General features: G+C 48.7%; 1 protein-coding gene across 1 annotated transcript in view; it reads right to left on the minus strand.

The window, feature by feature from the left end:
• The window catches only part of mrpl52 (mitochondrial ribosomal protein L52), a 177,985-nt gene that overhangs the window by 70,570 nt on the left and 88,076 nt on the right, over window positions 1-19,339 (minus strand). Inside the window, exons 2-3 of the mRNA XM_068014147.1 lie at window positions 8,642-8,735; window positions 6,849-6,916 (exon numbers count right to left, since the gene is read on the minus strand). Coding sequence (XP_067870248.1) covers window positions 6,849-6,916; window positions 8,642-8,733 — 160 coding nt within the window. The 5' untranslated portion in view covers window positions 8,734-8,735. The remainder of the gene's footprint in view (window positions 1-6,848; window positions 6,917-8,641; window positions 8,736-19,339) is intronic.

Here is a 19,339-nt window from a genome sequence, read left to right on the forward strand (position 1 = left end):
GGGGTTTATATATAGAATAGCAGATACCCGGGAGCGTGTTACAGACTGGAATCTATTCGAGGGGTTCGGGGGTTTATATATAGAATAACAGATACCCGGGAGTGAGTTACAGACTGGAATCTAATCGAGGGTTCGGGGGTTTATATATAGAATAGCAGATACCCAGGAGCGAGTTACAGACTGGAATCTAATCGAGGGGTTCGGGGGTTTATATATAGAATAGCAGATACCCAGGAGCGAGTTACAGACTGGAATCTAATCGAGGGGTTCGGGGGTTTATATATAGAATAGCAGATACCCGGGAGCGTGTTACAGACTGGAATCTATTCGAGGGGTTCGGGGGTTTCTATATAGAATAACAGATACCCGGGAGTGAGTTACAGACTGGAATCTAATCGAGGGGCTCGGAGGTTTATATATGGAACAACAGATACCCGGGAGTGAGTTACAGACTGGAATTTTATCGAGGGGCTCGGGGGTTTATATATAGAATATCAGAAACCCGGGAGTGAGTTACAGACTGGAATTTTATCGAGGGGCTCGGGGGTTTATATATAGTATAACAGATACCCAGGTGTGAGTTACAGACTGGAATTTTATCGAGGGGTTCGGGGGGGGTTTATATACAGAATAACAGATACCCGGGAGTGAGTTACAGACTGGAATCTATTCGAGGGGTTCGGGGGTTTATATATAGAATAACAGATACCCGGAAGTGAGTTACAGACTGGAATCTAATCGAGGGGTTCGGGGGTGTATATATAGAATAACAGATACCCGGGAGTGAGTTACAGACTGGAATTTTATCGAGGGGCTCGGGGGTTTATATATCGAACAACAGATACCCGGGAGTGAGTTACAGACTGGAATTTTATCGAGGGGCTCGGGGGTTTATATATCGAATAACAGATACCCGGGAGTGAGTTACAGACTGGAATTTTATCGAGGGGCTCGGGGGTTTATATATAGTATAACAGATACCCAGGTGTGAGTTACAGACTGGAATTTTATCGAGGGGTTCGGGGGGGGTTTATATACAGAATAACAGATACCCGGGAGTGAGTTACAGACTGGAATCTAATCGAGGGGTTCGGGTGGTTTATATATAGAATCACAGATAACCGGGAGTGAGTTACAGACTGGAATTTTATCGAGGGGCTCGGGGGTTTATATATAGAATAACAGATACCCGGGAGTGAGTTACAGACTGGAATCTAATCGAGGGGTTCGGGGGGGGGTTTATACACAGAATAACAGATACCCGGGAGTGAGTTACAGACTGGAATCTAATCGAGGGGTTCGGGGGGGGTTTATATACAGAATAACAGATACCCGGGAGTGAGTTGCAGACTGGAATCTAATCGAGGGGTTCGGGTGGTTTATATATAGAATAACAGATAACCGGGAGTGAGTTACAGACTGGAATTTTATCGAGGGGCTCGGGGGTTTATATATAGAATAACAGATACCCGGGAGTGAGTTACAGACTGGAATCTAATCGAGGGGTTTGAGGGGTTTAATATATAGAATGACAGATACCCGGGAGTGAGTTACAGACTGGAATTTTATCGAGGGGCTCGGGGGTTTATATATAGAATAACAGATACCCGGGAGTGAGTTACAGACTGAAATCTAATCGAGGGGTTCGGTGGTTTATATATAGAATAACAGATACCCGGGAGCGAGTTGCAGACTGGAATCTATTCGAGGGGTTCTGGGGTTTATATATAGAATAACAGATACCCAGGAGCGAGTTACAGACTGGAATCTAATCGAGGGTTCGGGTGGTTTATATATAGAATAGCAGATACCCGGGAGCGTGTTACAGACTGGAATCTATTCGAGGGGTTCGGGGGTTTATATATAGAATAGCAGATACCCGGGAGCGTGTTACAGACTGGAATCTATTCGAGGGGTTCGGGGGTTTATATATAGAATAACAGATACCCGGGAGTGAGTTACAGACTGGAATCTAATCGAGGGTTCGGGGGTTTATATATAGAATAGCAGATACCCAGGAGCGAGTTACAGACTGGAATCTAATCGAGGGGTTCGGGGGTTTATATATAGAATAGCAGATACCCAGGAGCGAGTTACAGACTGGAATCTAATCGAGGGGTTCGGGGGTTTATATATAGAATAGCAGATACCCGGGAGCGTGTTACAGACTGGAATCTATTCGAGGGGTTCGGGGGTTTATATATAGAATAACAGATACCCGGGAGTGAGTTACAGACTGGAATCTAATCGAGGGGCTCGGAGGTTTATATATGGAACAACAGATACCCGGGAGTGAGTTACAGACTGGAATTTTATCGAGGGGCTCGGGGGTTTATATATAGAATATCAGAAACCCGGGAGTGAGTTACAGACTGGAATTTTATCGAGGGGCTCGGGGGTTTATATATAGAATAACAGATACCCGGGAGTGAGTTACAGACTGGAATCTAATCGAGGGGCTCGGAGGTTTATATATGGAACAACAGATACCCGGGAGTGAGTTACAGACTGGAATTTTATCGAGGGGCTCGGGGGTTTATATATAGAATATCAGAAACCCGGGAGTGAGTTGCAGACTGGAATTTTATCGAGGGGCTCGGGGGTTTATATTTCGAATATCAGATACCCGGGAGTGAGTTACAGACTGGAATTTTATCGAGGGGCTCGGGGGTTTATATTTCGAAAATCAGATACCCGGGAGTGAGTTACAGACTGGAATTTTATCGAGGGGCTCGGGGGTTTATATATAGAATAACAGATACCCGGGAGTGAGTTACAGACTGGAATCTAATCGAGGGGCTCGGGGGTTTATATATCGAACAACAGAGACCCGGGAGTGAGTTACAGACTGGAATCTAATCGAGGGGTTCGGGGGGTTTATATATAGAATAACAGATACCCGGGAGTGAGTTACAGACTGGAATCTAATCGAGGGGTTCGTGGGGTTTATATATAGAATAACAGATACTCGGGAGTGAGTTACAGACTGGAATCTAATCGAGGGGTTCGGGGGGTTTATATATAGAATAACAGATACCCGGGAGTGAGTTACAGACTGGAATCTAATCGAGGGGTTCGTGGGGTTTATATATGGAATAACAGATACCCGGGAGTGAGTTACAGACTGGAATCTAATCGAGGGGTTCGGGGGGGTATATATAGAATAACAGATACCCGGGAGTGAGTTACAGACTGGAATCTAATCGAGGGGTTCGGGTGGTTTATATATAGAATAACAGATACCCGGGAGTGAGTTACAGACTGGAATCTAATCGAGGGGTTCGGGGGGGGGTTTATACACAGAATAACAGATACCCGGGAGTGAGTTACAGACTGGAATCTAATCGAGGGGTTCGGGGGGGGTTTATATACAGAATAACAGATACCCGGGAGTGAGTTGCAGACTGGAATCTAATCGAGGCTTTCGGGTGGTTTATATATAGAATAACAGATAACCGGGAGTGAGTTACAGACTGGAATTTTATCGAGGGGCTCGGGGGTTTATATATAGAATAACAGATACCCGGGAGTGAGTTACAGACTGGAATCTAATCGAGGGGTTTGAGGGGTTTAATATATAGAATGACAGATACCCGGGAGTGAGTTACAGACTGGAATTTTATCGAGGGGCTCGGGGGTTTATATATAGAATAACAGATACCCGGGAGTGAGTTACAGACTGAAATCTAATCGAGGGGTTCGGTGGTTTATATATAGAATAACAGATACCCGGGAGCGAGTTGCAGACTGGAATCTATTCGAGGGGTTCTGGGGTTTATATATAGAATAACAGATACCCAGGAGCGAGTTACAGACTGGAATCTAATCGAGGGTTCGGGTGGTTTATATATAGAATAGCAGATACCCGGGAGCGTGTTACAGACTGGAATCTATTCGAGGGGTTCGGGGGTTTATATATAGAATAGCAGATACCCGGGAGCGTGTTACAGACTGGAATCTATTCGAGGGGTTCGGGGGTTTATATATAGAATAACAGATACCCGGGAGTGAGTTACAGACTGGAATCTAATCGAGGGTTCGGGGGTTTATATATAGAATAGCAGATACCCAGGAGCGAGTTACAGACTGGAATCTAATCGAGGGGTTCGGGGGTTTATATATAGAATAGCAGATACCCAGGAGCGAGTTACAGACTGGAATCTAATCGAGGGGTTCGGGGGTTTATATATAGAATAGCAGATACCCGGGAGCGTGTTACAGACTGGAATCTATTCGAGGGGTTCGGGGGTTTATATATAGAATAACAGATACCCGGGAGTGAGTTACAGACTGGAATCTAATCGAGGGGCTCGGAGGTTTATATATGGAACAACAGATACCCGGGAGTGAGTTACAGACTGGAATTTTATCGAGGGGCTCGGGGGTTTATATATAGAATATCAGAAACCCGGGAGTGAGTTACAGACTGGAATTTTATCGAGGGGCTCGGGGGTTTATATATAGAATAACAGATACCCGGGAGTGAGTTACAGACTGGAATCTAATCGAGGGGCTCGGAGGTTTATATATGGAACAACAGATACCCGGGAGTGAGTTACAGACTGGAATTTTATCGAGGGGCTCGGGGGTTTATATATAGAATATCAGAAACCCGGGAGTGAGTTACAGACTGGAATTTTATCGAGGGGCTCGGGGGTTTATATTTCGAATATCAGATACCCGGGAGTGAGTTACAGACTGGAATTTTATCGAGGGGCTCGGGGGTTTATATTTCGAATATCAGATACCCGGGAGTGAGTTACAGACTGGAATTTTATCGAGGGGCTCGGGGGTTTATATATAGAATAACAGACACCCGGGAGTGAGTTACAGACTGGAATCTAATCGAGGGGCTCGGGGGTTTATATATCGAACAACAGATACCCGGGAGTGAGTTACAGACTGGAATCTAATCGAGGGGTTCGGGGGGTTTATATATAGAATAACAGATACCCGGGAGTGAGTTACAGACTGGAATCTAATCGAGGGGTTCGGGGGGTTTATATATAGAATAACAGATACCCGGGAGTGAGTTACAGACTGGAATCTAATCGAGGGGTTCGTGGGGTTTATATATGGAATAACAGATACCCGGGAGTGAGTTACAGACTGGAATCTAATCGAGGGGTTCGGGGGGGTATATATAGAATAACAGATACCCGGGAGTGAGTTACAGACTGGAATCTAATCGAGGGGTTCGCGTGGTTTATATATAGAATAACAGATACCCGGGAGTGAGTTACAGACTGGAATCTAATGAGGGGCTCGGGGGTTTATATATAGAATAACAGATACCCGGGAGTGAGTTACAGACTGGAATCTAATCGAGGGGTTCGGGTGGTTTATATATAGAATAACAGATACCCGGGAGTGAGTTACAGACTGGAATCTAATGAGGGGCTCGGGGGTTTATATATAGAATAACAGATACCCGGGAGTGAGTTACAGACTGGAATCTAATCGAGGGGTTCGGTGATTTAAATATAGAATAACAGATACCCGGGAGTGAGTTACAGACTGGAATCTAATCGAGGGGCTCGGGGGTTTATATATAGAATAACAGATACCCGGGAGTGAGTTACAGACTGGAATCTAATCAAGGGGCTCGGGGGTTTATATACAGAATAACATATACCCGGCAGTGAGTTACAGACTGGAATCTAATCGAGGGGCTCGGGGGTTTATATATAGAATAACAGATACCCGGGAGTGAGTTACAGACTGGAATCTAATCAAGGGGCTCGGGGGTTTATCTATAGAATAACATATACCCGGCAGTGAGTTACAGACTGGAATCTAATCGAGGGGCTCGGGGGTTTATATATAGAATAACAGATATCCGGGAGTGAGTTACAGACTGGAATCTAATCGAGGGGTTCGGGGGGATTATATATTAAATAACAGCTACGCGGGAGTGAGTTACAGACTGGAATCTAATCGAGGGGCTCGGGGGTTTATATATAGAATAACAGATACCCGGGAGTGAGTTACAGACTGGAATCTAATCAAGGGGCTCGGGGGTTTATATATAGAATAACAGATACCCGGGAGTGAGTTACAGACTGGAATCTAATGAGGGGCTCGGGGGTTTATATATAGAATAACAGATACCCAGGAGTGAGTTACAGACTGGAATCTATTCGAGGGGTTCGGGTGGTTTATATATAGAATAACAGCTACGCGGGAGTGAGTTACAGACTGGAATCTAATAGAGGGGTTCGGGGGTTTATATATAGAATAACAGATACCCGGGAGTGCGTTACAGACTGGAATCTAATAGAGGGGTTCGGGGGTTTATATATAGAATAACAGATACCCGGGAGTGCGTTACAGACTGGAATCTAATAGAGGGGTTCGGGGGTTTATATATAGAATAGCAGATACCCGTGGAGTGAATTACAGACTGGAATCTAATAGAGGGGTTCGGGGGTTTATATATAGAATAGCAGATACCCGTGGAGTGAATTACAGACTGGAATCTAATAGAGGGGTTCGGGGGTTTATATATAGAATAACAGATACCGGGGAGTGAGTTACGGACTGGAATCTAATAGAGGGGTTCGGGGGTTTATATATAGAATAGCAGATACCCGGGAATGAGTTACAGACTGGAATCTAATAGAGGGGTTCGGGGGTTTATATATAGAATAGCAGATACCCGTGGAGTGAGTTACAGACTGGAGTAGACCAATGGATTACATGCAGGTGAGGATGTTTGATATATATCTGGACGTCTATCTGTGGGGAGTGGGGGCGGTGAGAGATCCTCTCTAAAAGCGGTTGTAGTTCTGAGACACTGTATTTGAAGGAGGTGCTGAGGATCACAGCCTCCCGTATCATCTCTTCACCTGCGAAGGACCAGTCTGGCAGGTCTGTCATGGGTCCGTACTCAGTTCCGCTCCTGGCCATGCCGAGCCTGTGAAGGGGAGAGACAATTGGAGTGTTACTGAAGAGAGAAAACATGCAGCCAGCTTCCCAGTGGGATCAGAGAGTGCCCTGTGCCAGGCCAGTGAGGCTAGGGCTAGTTAACACCCAGTGCCCTATCCTGGAAACGGGCATGGCAGATCACGTGCATACCTTGTCTATCCACACCTGAGTAGACTGAGTGGCTGTAGGACTAGATGGAACAATATACACAATCTCAAATATCCTAGGGGTGCCAGACAATCCGTGTAGTGGTCTCCGAGCGGCAGGCAGAGATCGGGAGGGCTTTAGTATCACAGAACGGTTACAGCACAAGAGGACATTCAGCCCCTTGTGTCTGTGTTGGCTCTCTGTCAGAGCAACTCACCCAGAGCCATTCCCCCACCTTCTCCCCGTAACCCTGCACATCCTTCTCATATAACAGTCTAATTCCCTTTTGAATGTTTCAATTGAACCTGCCTCCACCACGTTCTCAGGCAGTGCATTCCAGACCTTAACCACTCGCTGTGTGAAAAAGTTTTTCCTCATGTCACTTTTGCTTCTCTTCCCAAATACTTTCAATCTGTGCCCTCTCGTTCTCGATCCTTTCACGAGTGGGAACAGTTTCTCTCTATCTACTCTGTCCAGACCCCTCATGATTTTGAATACCTCTATCAAATCACCTCTCAGCTTTCTCTTCTCCAAGGAAAACAGTCCTAACTTCTCCAATCTATCTTCATAACTGAAATTCCTCATCCCTGGAACCATTCTCCTGAATCTTTTCTGTACTCTCTCCAATGTCCTCACGTCTTTCCTAAAGTGTGGTGCCCAGAACTGGACACAATACTCCAGCTGAGGCTGAACTAGTGTTTTATACAAGTTCAACATAACCTCCTTACTCTTGTACACTATGTCCCTATTAATAAAGCATACAGTATCCTGGGCTATATTAACCGCTCTTTCTGCCACCTTCAATGACTTATGCACATATACACCAGGTCCCTCTGCTCCTGCACCCCCTTTAGAATTGTACCCTTTATTCTATATTGTCTCTCCAGGTTCTTCCTACCAAAATGAATCACCTTACATTTCTCTGCATTGAACTTCATCTGCCACCTGTCTGCCCATTCTACCAACTTGTCTGTGTCCTTTTGAAGTTCGACACTATCCTCCTCACAGTTCACAATGCTCCCAAGTTTCGTATCAGCCGCAAACTTTGAAATTGTGCCCTGTACATCAAGGTCTAGGTTATTAATATATATCAGGAAAAGCAAGTGTCCTAACACTGATCCCTGGGGAACTCCACTACAAACCTTCCTCCAGACCGAAAAACAACTGTTCACCAGTACTCTCTGTTTGCTGTCACCCAGTCATCCTGGTATCAATGCTGCCACTGTCCCCTTTATTTCATGGGCTCTAACTTTGCTGACGAGCCTGTTCTGTGGCACTTTCCCAAATGCGGTTTGGAAGCCCATGTACATGGGTCAACGAGGCCATGTTGGAACTCGAAGAGCAGGTGAGAGATTATTACATGGAGATGCTGTCAGACTGGCAGCTGATGTAGCTCAGTGAGCACAGGGGTGATGGGCGTTACGATGCAGGCAACAGAGTATCCGATGAAGAGCTGGAGAAGTAGTTATAAAAATAAGCACGAAAGGGCAAACAAATCGAGAGAGGGAGGGAGTGACTTAACCCAGGGGTCCCAGATCTGGGACATGAAACACTCGGTAATACTCACCCAAGTCGCCACTGACTCCCTGCACGACACATAGTTCCACAGGAGAGGAATCTCACTCCAGGAATCAGGGGGACACAGAGGCACCGCCACATACCTAAAGGTTAGGCCACCGTGTTATCTTAGGTAACTGTTAGGCATATTTATCATTCCAGATCACCAACAGAAAGACAAAAGCAACTCCCTCTACACTGTTCACATCAAACACTCCCAGGACAGGGACAGCACGGGGTTAGATACAAAGTAAAGCTCCCTCTACACTGTTCACATCAAACACTCCCAGGACAGGTACAGTACGGGGTTAGATACAGAGTAAAGCTCCCTCTACACTGTCCACATCAAACACTCCCAGGACAGGTACAGTACGGGGTTAGATACAGAGTAAAGCTCCCTCTACACTGTCCACATCAAACACTCCCAGGACAGGTACAGTACAGGGTTAGATACAGAGTAAAGCTCCCTCCACACTGTCCCCATCAAACACTCCCAGGACTGGTACAGTACGAGGTTAGATACAGAGTAAAGCTCCCTCTACACTGTCCACATCAAACACTCCCAGGACTGGTACAGTACAGGGTTAGATACAGAGGAAAGCTCCCTCTACACTGTCCACATCAAACACTCCCAGGACAGGTACAGCACGGGGTTAGATACAGGGTGGGGAAAGAAGAGACCTGAAGACCTTGTGTGGGGCTGTATTGTTCAATAGGGAGCTCCTGTGTTTAACATCTTTGGATAGGGAGCTCCCTCCCCACCCCAACTACTAAGCCTGGGACAGCTGGAGCTGCCCAGGTGAAGAGACTTATTATCTGAACATCGAAGGAGGCGTGTGCCTGGGCAGCTTACAGCTGACCCAGGTGAAGACATCAGCCCACCCTCCCAACTGGAAGACCAGCTACAAGACTTGTGCAATACTAACAAAGACTGATTCCTCTTGGCCTTCCTCTCCCTCAGCCTCTTCCCCTGTGCTACATCCTTTAAATGTTACATTTTTGACTTATTGTATTTGCTCTTTTCTTTTTTTTTGCTCTCAACAAAGTGCCTGTAACTCTTCTACCCCATGACTTCTCAGTCCTCTCCGGTGGCGGGGCCCTCCTATGCTGCAGCAGCTGCGACAGCTGCTCCTGTGGCCCCGTCACCATTTAAAATCTTAACATCAAAGCATGGGGTGAAGAGTTACACCCATCCTAATATGACTATTGAGGCTTGTGTTAAGGCAATGGCCGTGGTTGTCGGCCCCTCGGCCATTGATGCAGCCTCAAAGATGTATGGGAAGGCTGTGTTCTTCCTGAAGACCGAGCGGGCTGTGTCCCTCGCCCTAAGTACGGGGCTCACAGTGGATGGGATTTTCCTGCCAGTGGACCCTCTGGGGGCCACTGCGCATCGGGTAATCTTGTCGAACGTCCCAACCTTCATTCCTGATGAGCTCCTCCTCCCCCACCTACACCATCTGGGGGAGGTGAGGTCAGGGATCACCCCAGTCCCGCTCGGTCTTCAGGAGCACAGCCTCCGACATGTCTACTCCTTCCGCCGCCAGCTATTCATGCAGCTGGCGTGGGAGGAGGTCTTGGAGGGCCACTTCAGTATAGAGTTTCAGGGGACGGCCTACCGCGTCTTTTGGATCTCGGACGGGGCGCGGTGCCACGTCTGCAAGGGGGTGGGGCATGTTCGGAAGAACTGCCCCAACCTCCCGGCCGCCAGCTCCACCTCGGCGGCCCAAGGTGGTTCCACAGCACCTCCTCCCACTCCCCCCGCAGATCCAACAGACACCGCTCAGTCGGTTCCGGGGGCTGTGGTTTTCACAGCCTCCAGCGGGGAGGGGAGCGTCCGTCCGAGCGGAAGGAAGACGCGGGGAAAAAAGAAACATCATGAGGCACGTCCCCTGGACACTTTGACACAACCCGAACCTGAGCTCAGCCCAAAGCCCATTCCCATGGAATCCACCTGTCCCAGGGCTGGGCTCAGGCCCAGGGTGACTAAAAAGGATAAAAAGGGTGCGGAGGCGGAGGCCTCTGATGACATGGAGGTCTCTGAGCCTCCGCGCCCCAGTGGGAAAAACAGGAGAAGGCACCCCTCCACAAAAATAACACAGGGCCCTGAGGTGCAGGGCCCATCTGTTGGAGGGGAGCTGTTTCCTGTTTCGGGTCCTCAGGTTCCCCCTATCGCCACCACCAAGGCTACAAAGTCCGGGCAGGAGCTCCCTATTCCTCAGGATGGAGGGGAGGGGAAGGCCCCGGTACATGAGCCCCCTCCTGAAGGAGTAAGTGGGGCCCTGCTTGTGGTGGGGGAGCCTGGGGAAACCAGGAATGTGTTCCTCAATGGGTTGCTGGGGGAGTGGAGGGCCAGGTGCACTTCCACTCCCTCCTCACAGTGAGGTGTTGGTGACGGGTTTTAAGTACTTTTGACATGAAGATAACCATAGCCAGCCTCAACATCAACGGCAGCAGGGGGTCTCACCGCAGATTTCACAATCTCTCAGTCCTTAGGGAAGGGAGATACGCGGTGAGCTTTCTGCAGGAAACCCACACTATTCCGGGAGACGAAGCCACCTGGCTCCTGGAGTGGCAGGGTGGGGTCTACATGAGTCACCTCACCCCTATTTCTAGTGGGCTGGCTATCTTGTTGGCCCCGACTTTTCAGCCGGAGATCTTGGGGGTCAAGGAGCTAGTGCCGGGCTGCTTGCTCCACCTCGCCGTTCGCCTGGGTAGCGTGCCGCTCCACTTTGTGAACGTGTACGCGCCCAGGCCCGGCGCGTTGCAAGTGCGCTTCTTTGAAGAAGTGTCCGCTCTCTTGAGCTCCATCGATAGCGGCGAGTGCATCATCCTCGGGGGGGATTTCATCTGCAACCTCGAGGTGGGGGATCGCTCCGGTCCCCAGCGCGGCCAAGCGTCGGTGGAGAAGTTGAGGGGACTGATCAGCTCCCTTAACTTGGTGGACGTCTGGCGGAATCTCCATCCCGACTCCAGCGCCTTCACGTGGAGGTCTGGCGGAGGAGGGTCCCGAATCGACCGCCTCTACTTTTCGCAGGCGTACGTCTCCCGCGTCTCGGCAGCCTCCATGCGGCTGGTGCCGTGCTCGGACCACCGCTTGGTGTGGGCGGAGTTCACTCCGCTCCGCACGCGGGCGGGGTCCGCGTACTGACACTTTAACAACCGGCTGCTGGAGGACGAGCGATTTCGGGACTCGTTCTGTCGATTCTGGGCCGACTGGAGAAGGAAGCAGGGGGGCTTCCCCTCCTTGAGGCTATGGTGGGATGTGGGCAAGACTCACATCCGCGTCTTCTGTCAGGAGTACGCGAAGGGGTCGACCAAGAGGCGGGAAGCCGAGATCGGGCGCCTTGAGAGGGAGGTGCTCGATTTGGAGTCCCGCCTCGGTCATGCCATCCTGGACCCGGCTCTGTGGCAGGCGTACAAAGAGAAGGGCGTGCTGAAGGACCTGCAGCTCATAGGGTCCCGAGGCGCGTACGTGAGGTCGCGGATCCAGATCCTGGAAGATTTGGACCGCGCTTCACCCTTCTTCTACTTGCTGGAAAAATGGCGGGGGGTCCGTAAGCAGCTCGTGGAGCTGCTGGCCGACGACGGATCCTCCATCACGGATCCGGAGGGAATGGGCCTCCTGGTCCATACTTATTACAGTGCGTTGTTCTCTCCGGATCCGTCCAGCGAGGATGCGCGCAGAGTTTTGTGGGAGGACCTGCCGCAGGTCAGCCCAGAGGGCGCCGAAAGATTGGAGGCTCCGCTCACGTTGGCGGAGCTGACTGGCGCCCTCCACCAGCTCTCAAGGGGCAAATCCCCAGGGATGGATGGGTTGACCGTGGAGTTCCTCAGGGCGTTCTGGGACGTCCTGGGGGACGATTACGCGCGGGTCCTGGGGGAAAGCCTGGCGACCGGGGAGATGCCCCTCTCGTGGCGCAGGACGGTCATCGTCCTGCTGCCGAAGAGGGGCGATCTCCGCCTGCTTAAAAACTGGCGTCCGGTCTCCCTCCTCAGCACGGATTACAAGATCTTTGCCCGGGCTATGTCTACCCACCTGGGCTCCGTGCTGGCCCACATGATCCACCCCGACCAGTCCTACACGGTCCCGGGCCGGTCCATCCAGGACAACATCCACCTTGTCCGGGACCTGATCCATCTTTCCCAGAGGACTGGTCAGTCGGTCGCCTTTCTCTCCCTCCATCAGGAGAAGGCGTTCGACAGGGTGGATCACGAATGCCTTTTCGGGACTGCGTGCTTTCGGACTCGGGCTGCATTTCATGGCCCGGGTCTGAGTTTTATACGCCGCCACAGAGTGTCTAGCCAAAGTTAACGGGTCCTTGACGGCGCCCCTTCGCTTTGGGAGAGGAGTGCGTCAGGGATGCCCCATGTCCGGCCAACTGTATACCATCTGCACGGAGCCCTTCCAGTGCGTGCTTCGCAGGAGGTTGACGGGATTGGCTCTGCGTGAGCCGGCCATGCGGGTCGTCCTCTCGGCCTACGCCGACGACGTGCTCCTCGCGGTCACAGATCCCGTTGACTTGCGGAGGATGCGCGACTGCCATCAGACCTTTTCTGCCGTGTCCTCCGCGAGGATCAATTGGGAGAAATGTTCCGGACTCCTGGTTGGTCAGTGGCGGGTGGACTCCCTGCCGGAGGAGATGACACCTTTTGCGTGGAGCACCACGCACCTCCTCTACCTGGGAGTCCACCTTAGCCCTGCTGAGGAAGCCTGGCCGGCAAACTGGCTGGAGTTGGAGACGAAAGTCACCGCTCGGCTGGGGCGCTGGACAGGACTGCTCCGAGTGCTTTCCTACAGGGGCCGAGCGTTGGTCATAAACCAACTGGTGGCCTCCATGCTGTGGTACCGGTTGGTCACTTTGGCCCCGCCCCCTGCATTTGCCAACAAGATCCAGAAGAAACTCGTCGATTTCTTCTGGGGCAAGAGGAAACACTGGGTCTCTGCCACGGTCCTGAGTCTCCCGATCGAGGAGGACGGCCAGTCGCTGGTGTGCGTCCGCACCCAGGCTGCGACTCTCCACGTTTGGACCCTGCAGAGATACCTGCATGTCGAGCGTCCTCCCAGATGGTGTGCGCTGGCGACGTATTTTTTCTGCCAGTGTCACTGCCTTCATGACGACACGCAGCTCCCAGTGGAGTCCGTTAGCCGCGCCTCTCTGAGGGAGTTGCTTGTCTTTTACCAGCATCTATTCCGAGTCTGGAACATGGTCGCCTCCAGTCAGGGCGCTCCCCCGCGGGTGGAGGTGAGCGCCTCGGCTGTCCGGGCGGCCGACTCCGGGGACGGTCCGGCGGGCGGAGGAGTAGTCAAAATCCCCGGGACGCCCCTCACTGCGGGTGGCGAGGGGGCTCAGGAGTGTGGAACGCTCCCGGCCGAGCTGACTCCCGCTCGGCCGGAACTGTTCATCGGACCCAGGCCCTGAAACCCTCCTCGGGAGCCGGTCCCACACAACCCGAGCCGCCTCTCGGAAATGCCCTCCGTGCCATTCCAATCGGCGCGGAGGGGTTTCCTGTACGGGCTGCTCCTGCACACTCTCCACTTCCTCGCCCTCGTCAGCAGGTCGGACACGCCCTGGCGGTCCGCGTTGCCATCTGGCGGCGAGGGGAAACCCCGATGGAGGTCTCTCTACGCGGGAGTCTTCCCCCTTTCCATCGGGGACCTGGGGTGGAGGGTGTTGCACAGAGCAGTCCCGTGCAATAGACTTTTAAGTAGGTTTACGGACTCCCAGGCCACCTGTACTTTCTACGGCCTGTACGAGTCTGTGTTCCACATTTATACGGAGTGTGCGAGGTTGCAGCCCCTATTTGAGTATCTGAAAGGGCTGCTCCTCAATTTCTGGCTGCACTTCAGCCTCACGCTCCTGATCTTTGGGCACCCGGTGCGGAGGGGCTTGGGCCAGAAGGAGGATCTCCTCGTCGGTCTGCTCCTGGGCCTGGCCAAGGTGGCAATTCACAGGTCCAGGTTGCGGGCCGTCGGGGGTTCCATCCTCCCCGATTGCCTGCCCCTCTTCCGCGGTTACGTTCGCGCCCGGGTGTCCCTGGAGAAGGAGCATGCAGTGTCCGCCGGTACGCTTGAGGCCTTCCGCGACCGGTGGGCACCGCAGGGACTGGAGTGCATCGTCGACGCCGAGAATGGCATTTTAATCTGAGTTTTTGTTTATTTCTGTTTTTAATAAAGTTATTTTAAAAATATAAGTATGTATATAAAGGGGGCCTGAGCAATAAAGGCCCCCTCGACATGAAAAATTTAAAAGGGGCCTGGGGTATAAAGGCCACCTTATAAAAGAAAGAAAAACAAGGTTAGATACAGAGTAAAGCTCCTTCTAAACTGTCCTCATCAAACACTCCCAGGACAGGTACAGCACGGGGTTAGATACAGAGTAAAGCTCCTTCTACACTGTCCTCATCAAACACTCCCAGGACAGGTACAGCACGGGGTTAGATACAGAGTAAAGCTCCTTCTACACTGTCCCCATCTCTCTCTTACACACCCAGCCAGCAGAGGTACTCCCTCAATTTGAAAAAAAGAAAAAAAAAAACGGGTAGACACTGAGCCATCAATGTGTTGAACCTCTGTCTGGTTATTAAAAAAAAAAACGGGGTTAGATACAGAGGAAAGCTCCCTCTACACTGTCCCCCATCAAACAAACCCCAGATAGGGGGAGCAGATCAAAAAAAAGGGGTTAGCTACACAGTAAAGCTGAATATCATGGTCCACAGTGCAGCATGTTCCCTGCTGTCTGAGAGGCTAACTTTGCTATCTGGCTGACACACACTAAGCAGGCAGCCTCCCGGTTCCTCCACTGCTCCTGGATCAGACCTCTGGGATCATCTTGTTGGATCGGTCTGTGAGCTACCTTCTTGAACCACTGCAGTCTTTCACAGTGTAACTGAGTGACTTGCTCAGCCATTTCAGAAACACAATTCAGCAGCCTGCTGCTGCTGCTGTGGGCTGATTCGAACTCATGTCTCTGGATCAGTCCATGCGTCTGGATTGTTGGTCCAGTAATATAGCCTCAATAGCACCGTACCCGGTGGGCAGGTGATACAGAGAGTCTTCACACAGCAGTGTTGGGGGGAGACTTGGAGAACAGGAACCCACAGTCCCGGTCAATTCTTTCTGCTCCCACTCCTGCTGCAGCTGCCTCTCTTTCCTGCTATTTTGTTACCCTTTCACCTGTCACCCCCACTCTACCAACAGCTGGAGCCCTTTGACCTGTCACCCCCACTCTACCAACAGCTAGAGCCCTTTGACCTGTCACCCCCACTCTACCCACAGCTGGAGCCCTTTGACCTGTCACCCCCACTCTGCCGACACCTGGTGCACTTTGACCTGTCACCCCCACTCTGCCCACAGCTGGAGCCCTTTGACCTGTCACCCCCACTCTGCCTACACCTGGTGCACTTTGACCTGTCACCCCCACTCTACCCACAGCTGGAGCCCTTTGACCTGTCACCCCCACTCTGCCTACACCTGGTGCACTTTGACCTGTCACCCCCACTCTTGCCCACAGCTGGAGCCCTTTGACCTGTCACCCCCACTCTGCCCACACCTGGTGCTCTTTGACCTGTCACCCCGAAGACACGGTTCTTTCCCTCTCTCTCCCCATCCCACGATCCCTTTCTTACCCATTCTCCACTCAAACACAATCGATCTTCAGGCACTGTCTTCAAAGCTGCACAAGGCCCCGCGCAGGCGCACTGCAGACACAGAACCGACACGGCCGAAAGCAGAGAGAACGACGCATGCGCGGAAGGGCGGAAAGGACAAACACAAAACGAGGACCGCATTTCGGGAATGGAGTCAATTAGAAAACAGAGTAAAACAGGGAATGGAGACAATTAGAAAACAGAGTAAAACAGAGAATGGAGACAATTAGAAAACAGAGCAAAACAGGGAATGGAGACTATTAGAAAACAGAGTAAAACAGAGAATGGAGACAATTAGAAAACAGAGTAAAACAGAGAATGGAGTCAATTAGAAAACAGAGTAAAACAGAGAATGGAGACAATTAGAAAACAGAGTAAAACAGGGAATGGAGTCAATTAGAAAACAGAGTAAAACAGAGAATGGAGACAATTAGAAAACAGAGTAAAACAGAGAATGGAGACAATTAGAAAACAGAGTAAAACAGAGAATGGAGACAATTAGAAAACAGAGTAAAACAGAGAATGGAGTCAATTAGCAAACAGAGTAAAACAGGGAATGGAGTCAATTAGAAAACAGAGTAAAACAGAGAATGGAGACAATTAGAAAACAGAGTAAAACAGAGAATGGAGACAATTAGAAAACAGAGTAAAACAGAGAATGGAGTCAATTAGCAAACAGAGTAAAACAGGGAATGGAGTCAATTAGAAAACAGAGTAAAACAGAGAATGGAGTCAATTAGCAAACAGAGTAAAACAGAGAATGGAGTCAATTAGCAAACAGAGTAAAACAGGGAATGGAGTCAATTAGCAAACAGAGTAAAACAGGGAATGGAGTCAATTAGAAAACAGAGTAAAACAGAGAATGGAGACAATTAGAAAACAGAGTAAAACAGAGAATGGAGACAATTAGAAAACAGAGTAAAACAGAGAATGGAGTCAATTAGCAAACAGAGTAAAACAGGGAATGGAGTCAATTAGAAAACAGAGTAAAACAGAGAATGGAGACAATTAGAAAACAGAGTAAAACAGAGAATGGAGACAATTAGAAAACAGAGTAAAACAGAGAATGGAGTCAATTAGCAAACAGAGTAAAACAGGGAATGGAGTCAATTAGAAAACAGAGTAAAACAGAGAATGCAGACAATTAGAAAACAGAGTAAAACAGAGAATGGAGACAATTAGAAAACAGAGTAAAACAGAGAATGGAGTCAATTAGCAAACAGAGTAAAACAGGGAATGGAGTCAATTAGAAAACAGAGTAAAACAGAGAATGGAGACAATTAGAAAACAGAGTAAAACAGAGAATGGAGACAATTAGAAAACAGAGTAAAACAGAGAATGGAGTCAATTAGCAAACAGAGTAAAACAGGGAATGGAGTCAATTAGAAAACAGAGTAAAACAGAGAATGGAGACAATTAGAAAACAGAGTAAAACAGAGAATGGAGACAATTAGAAAACAGAGTAAAACAGAGAATGGAGTCAATTAGCAAACAGAGTAAAACAGGGAATGGAGTCAATTAGAAAACAGAGTAAAACAGAGAATGGAGACAATTAGAAAACAGAGTAAAACAGAGAATGGAGACAATTAGAAAACAGAGTAAAACAGAGAATGGAGTCAATTAGCAAACAGAGTAAAACAGGGAATGGAGTCAATTAGAAAACAGAGTAAAACAGAGAATGGAGACAATTAGAAAACAGAGTAAAACAGAGAATGGAGACAATTAGAAAACAGAGTAAAACAGAGAATGGAGTCAATTAGCAAACAGAGTAAAACAGGGAATGGAGTCAATTAGAAAACAGAGTAAAACAGAGAATGGAGACAATTAGAAAACAGAGTAAAACAGAGAATGGAGACAATTAGAAAACAGAGTAAAACAGAGAATGGAGTCAATTAGCAAACAGAGTAAAACAGGGAATGGAGTCAATTAGAAAACAGAGTAAAACAGAGAATGGAGACAATTAGAAAACAGAGTAAAACAGAGAATGGAGACAATTAGAAAACAGAGTAAAACAGAGAATGGAGTCAATTAGCAAACAGAGTAAAACAGGGAATGGAGTCAATTAGAAAACAGAGTAAAACAGAGAATGGAGACAATTAGAAAACAGAGTAAAACAGAGAATGGAGACAATTAGAAAACAGAGTAAAACAGAGAATGGAGTCAATTAGCAAACATAGTAAAACAGGGAATGGAGTCAATTAGAAAACAGAGTAAAACAGAGAATGGAGACAATTAGAAAACAGAGTAAAACAGAGAATGGAGTCAATTAGCAAACAGAGTAAAACAGGGAATGGAGTCAATTAGAAAACAGAGTAAAACAGAGAATGGAGTCAATTAGCAAACAGAGTAAAACAGAGAATGGAGTCAATTAGCAAACAGAGTAAAACAGGGAATGGAGTCAATTAGAAAACAGAGTAAAGCAGAGAATGGAGTCAATTAGCAAACAGAGTAAAACAGAGAATGGAGTCAATTAGCAAACAGAGCAAAACAGGGAATGGAGACAATTAGAAAACAGAGTAAAACAGGGAATGGAGTCAATTAGCAAACAGAGTAAAACAGGGAATGGAGTCAATTAGAAAACAGAGTAAAACAGAGAATGGAGTCAATTAGCAAACAGAGTAAAACAGAGAATGGAGTCAATTAGCAAACAGAGTAAAACAGGGAATGGAGTCAATTAGCAAACAGAGTAAAACAGAGAATGGAGTCAATTAGCAAACAGAGTAAAACAGAGAATGGAGTCAATTAGAAAAGAGAGTAAAACAGGGAATGGAGTCAATTAGAAAACAGAGTAAAACAGAGAATGGAGACAATTAGAAAACAGAGTAAAACAGTGAATGGAGACAATTCGAAAACAGAGTAAAACAGGGAATGGAGTCAATTAGAAAACAGAGTAAAACAGGGAATGGAGTCAATTAGAAAACAGAGTAAAACAGAGAATGGAGTCAATTAGAAAACATAGTAAAACAGGGAATGGAGTCAATTAGAAAACAGAGTAAAACAGAGAATGGAGACAATTAGAAAACAGAGTAAAACAGAGAATGGAGTCAATTAGCAAACAGAG

This window comes from Heterodontus francisci, chromosome 34 (assembly GCF_036365525.1).
Source record: "Heterodontus francisci isolate sHetFra1 chromosome 34, sHetFra1.hap1, whole genome shotgun sequence".
Classification (NCBI taxonomy): Eukaryota; Metazoa; Chordata; class Chondrichthyes; order Heterodontiformes; family Heterodontidae; genus Heterodontus; species Heterodontus francisci.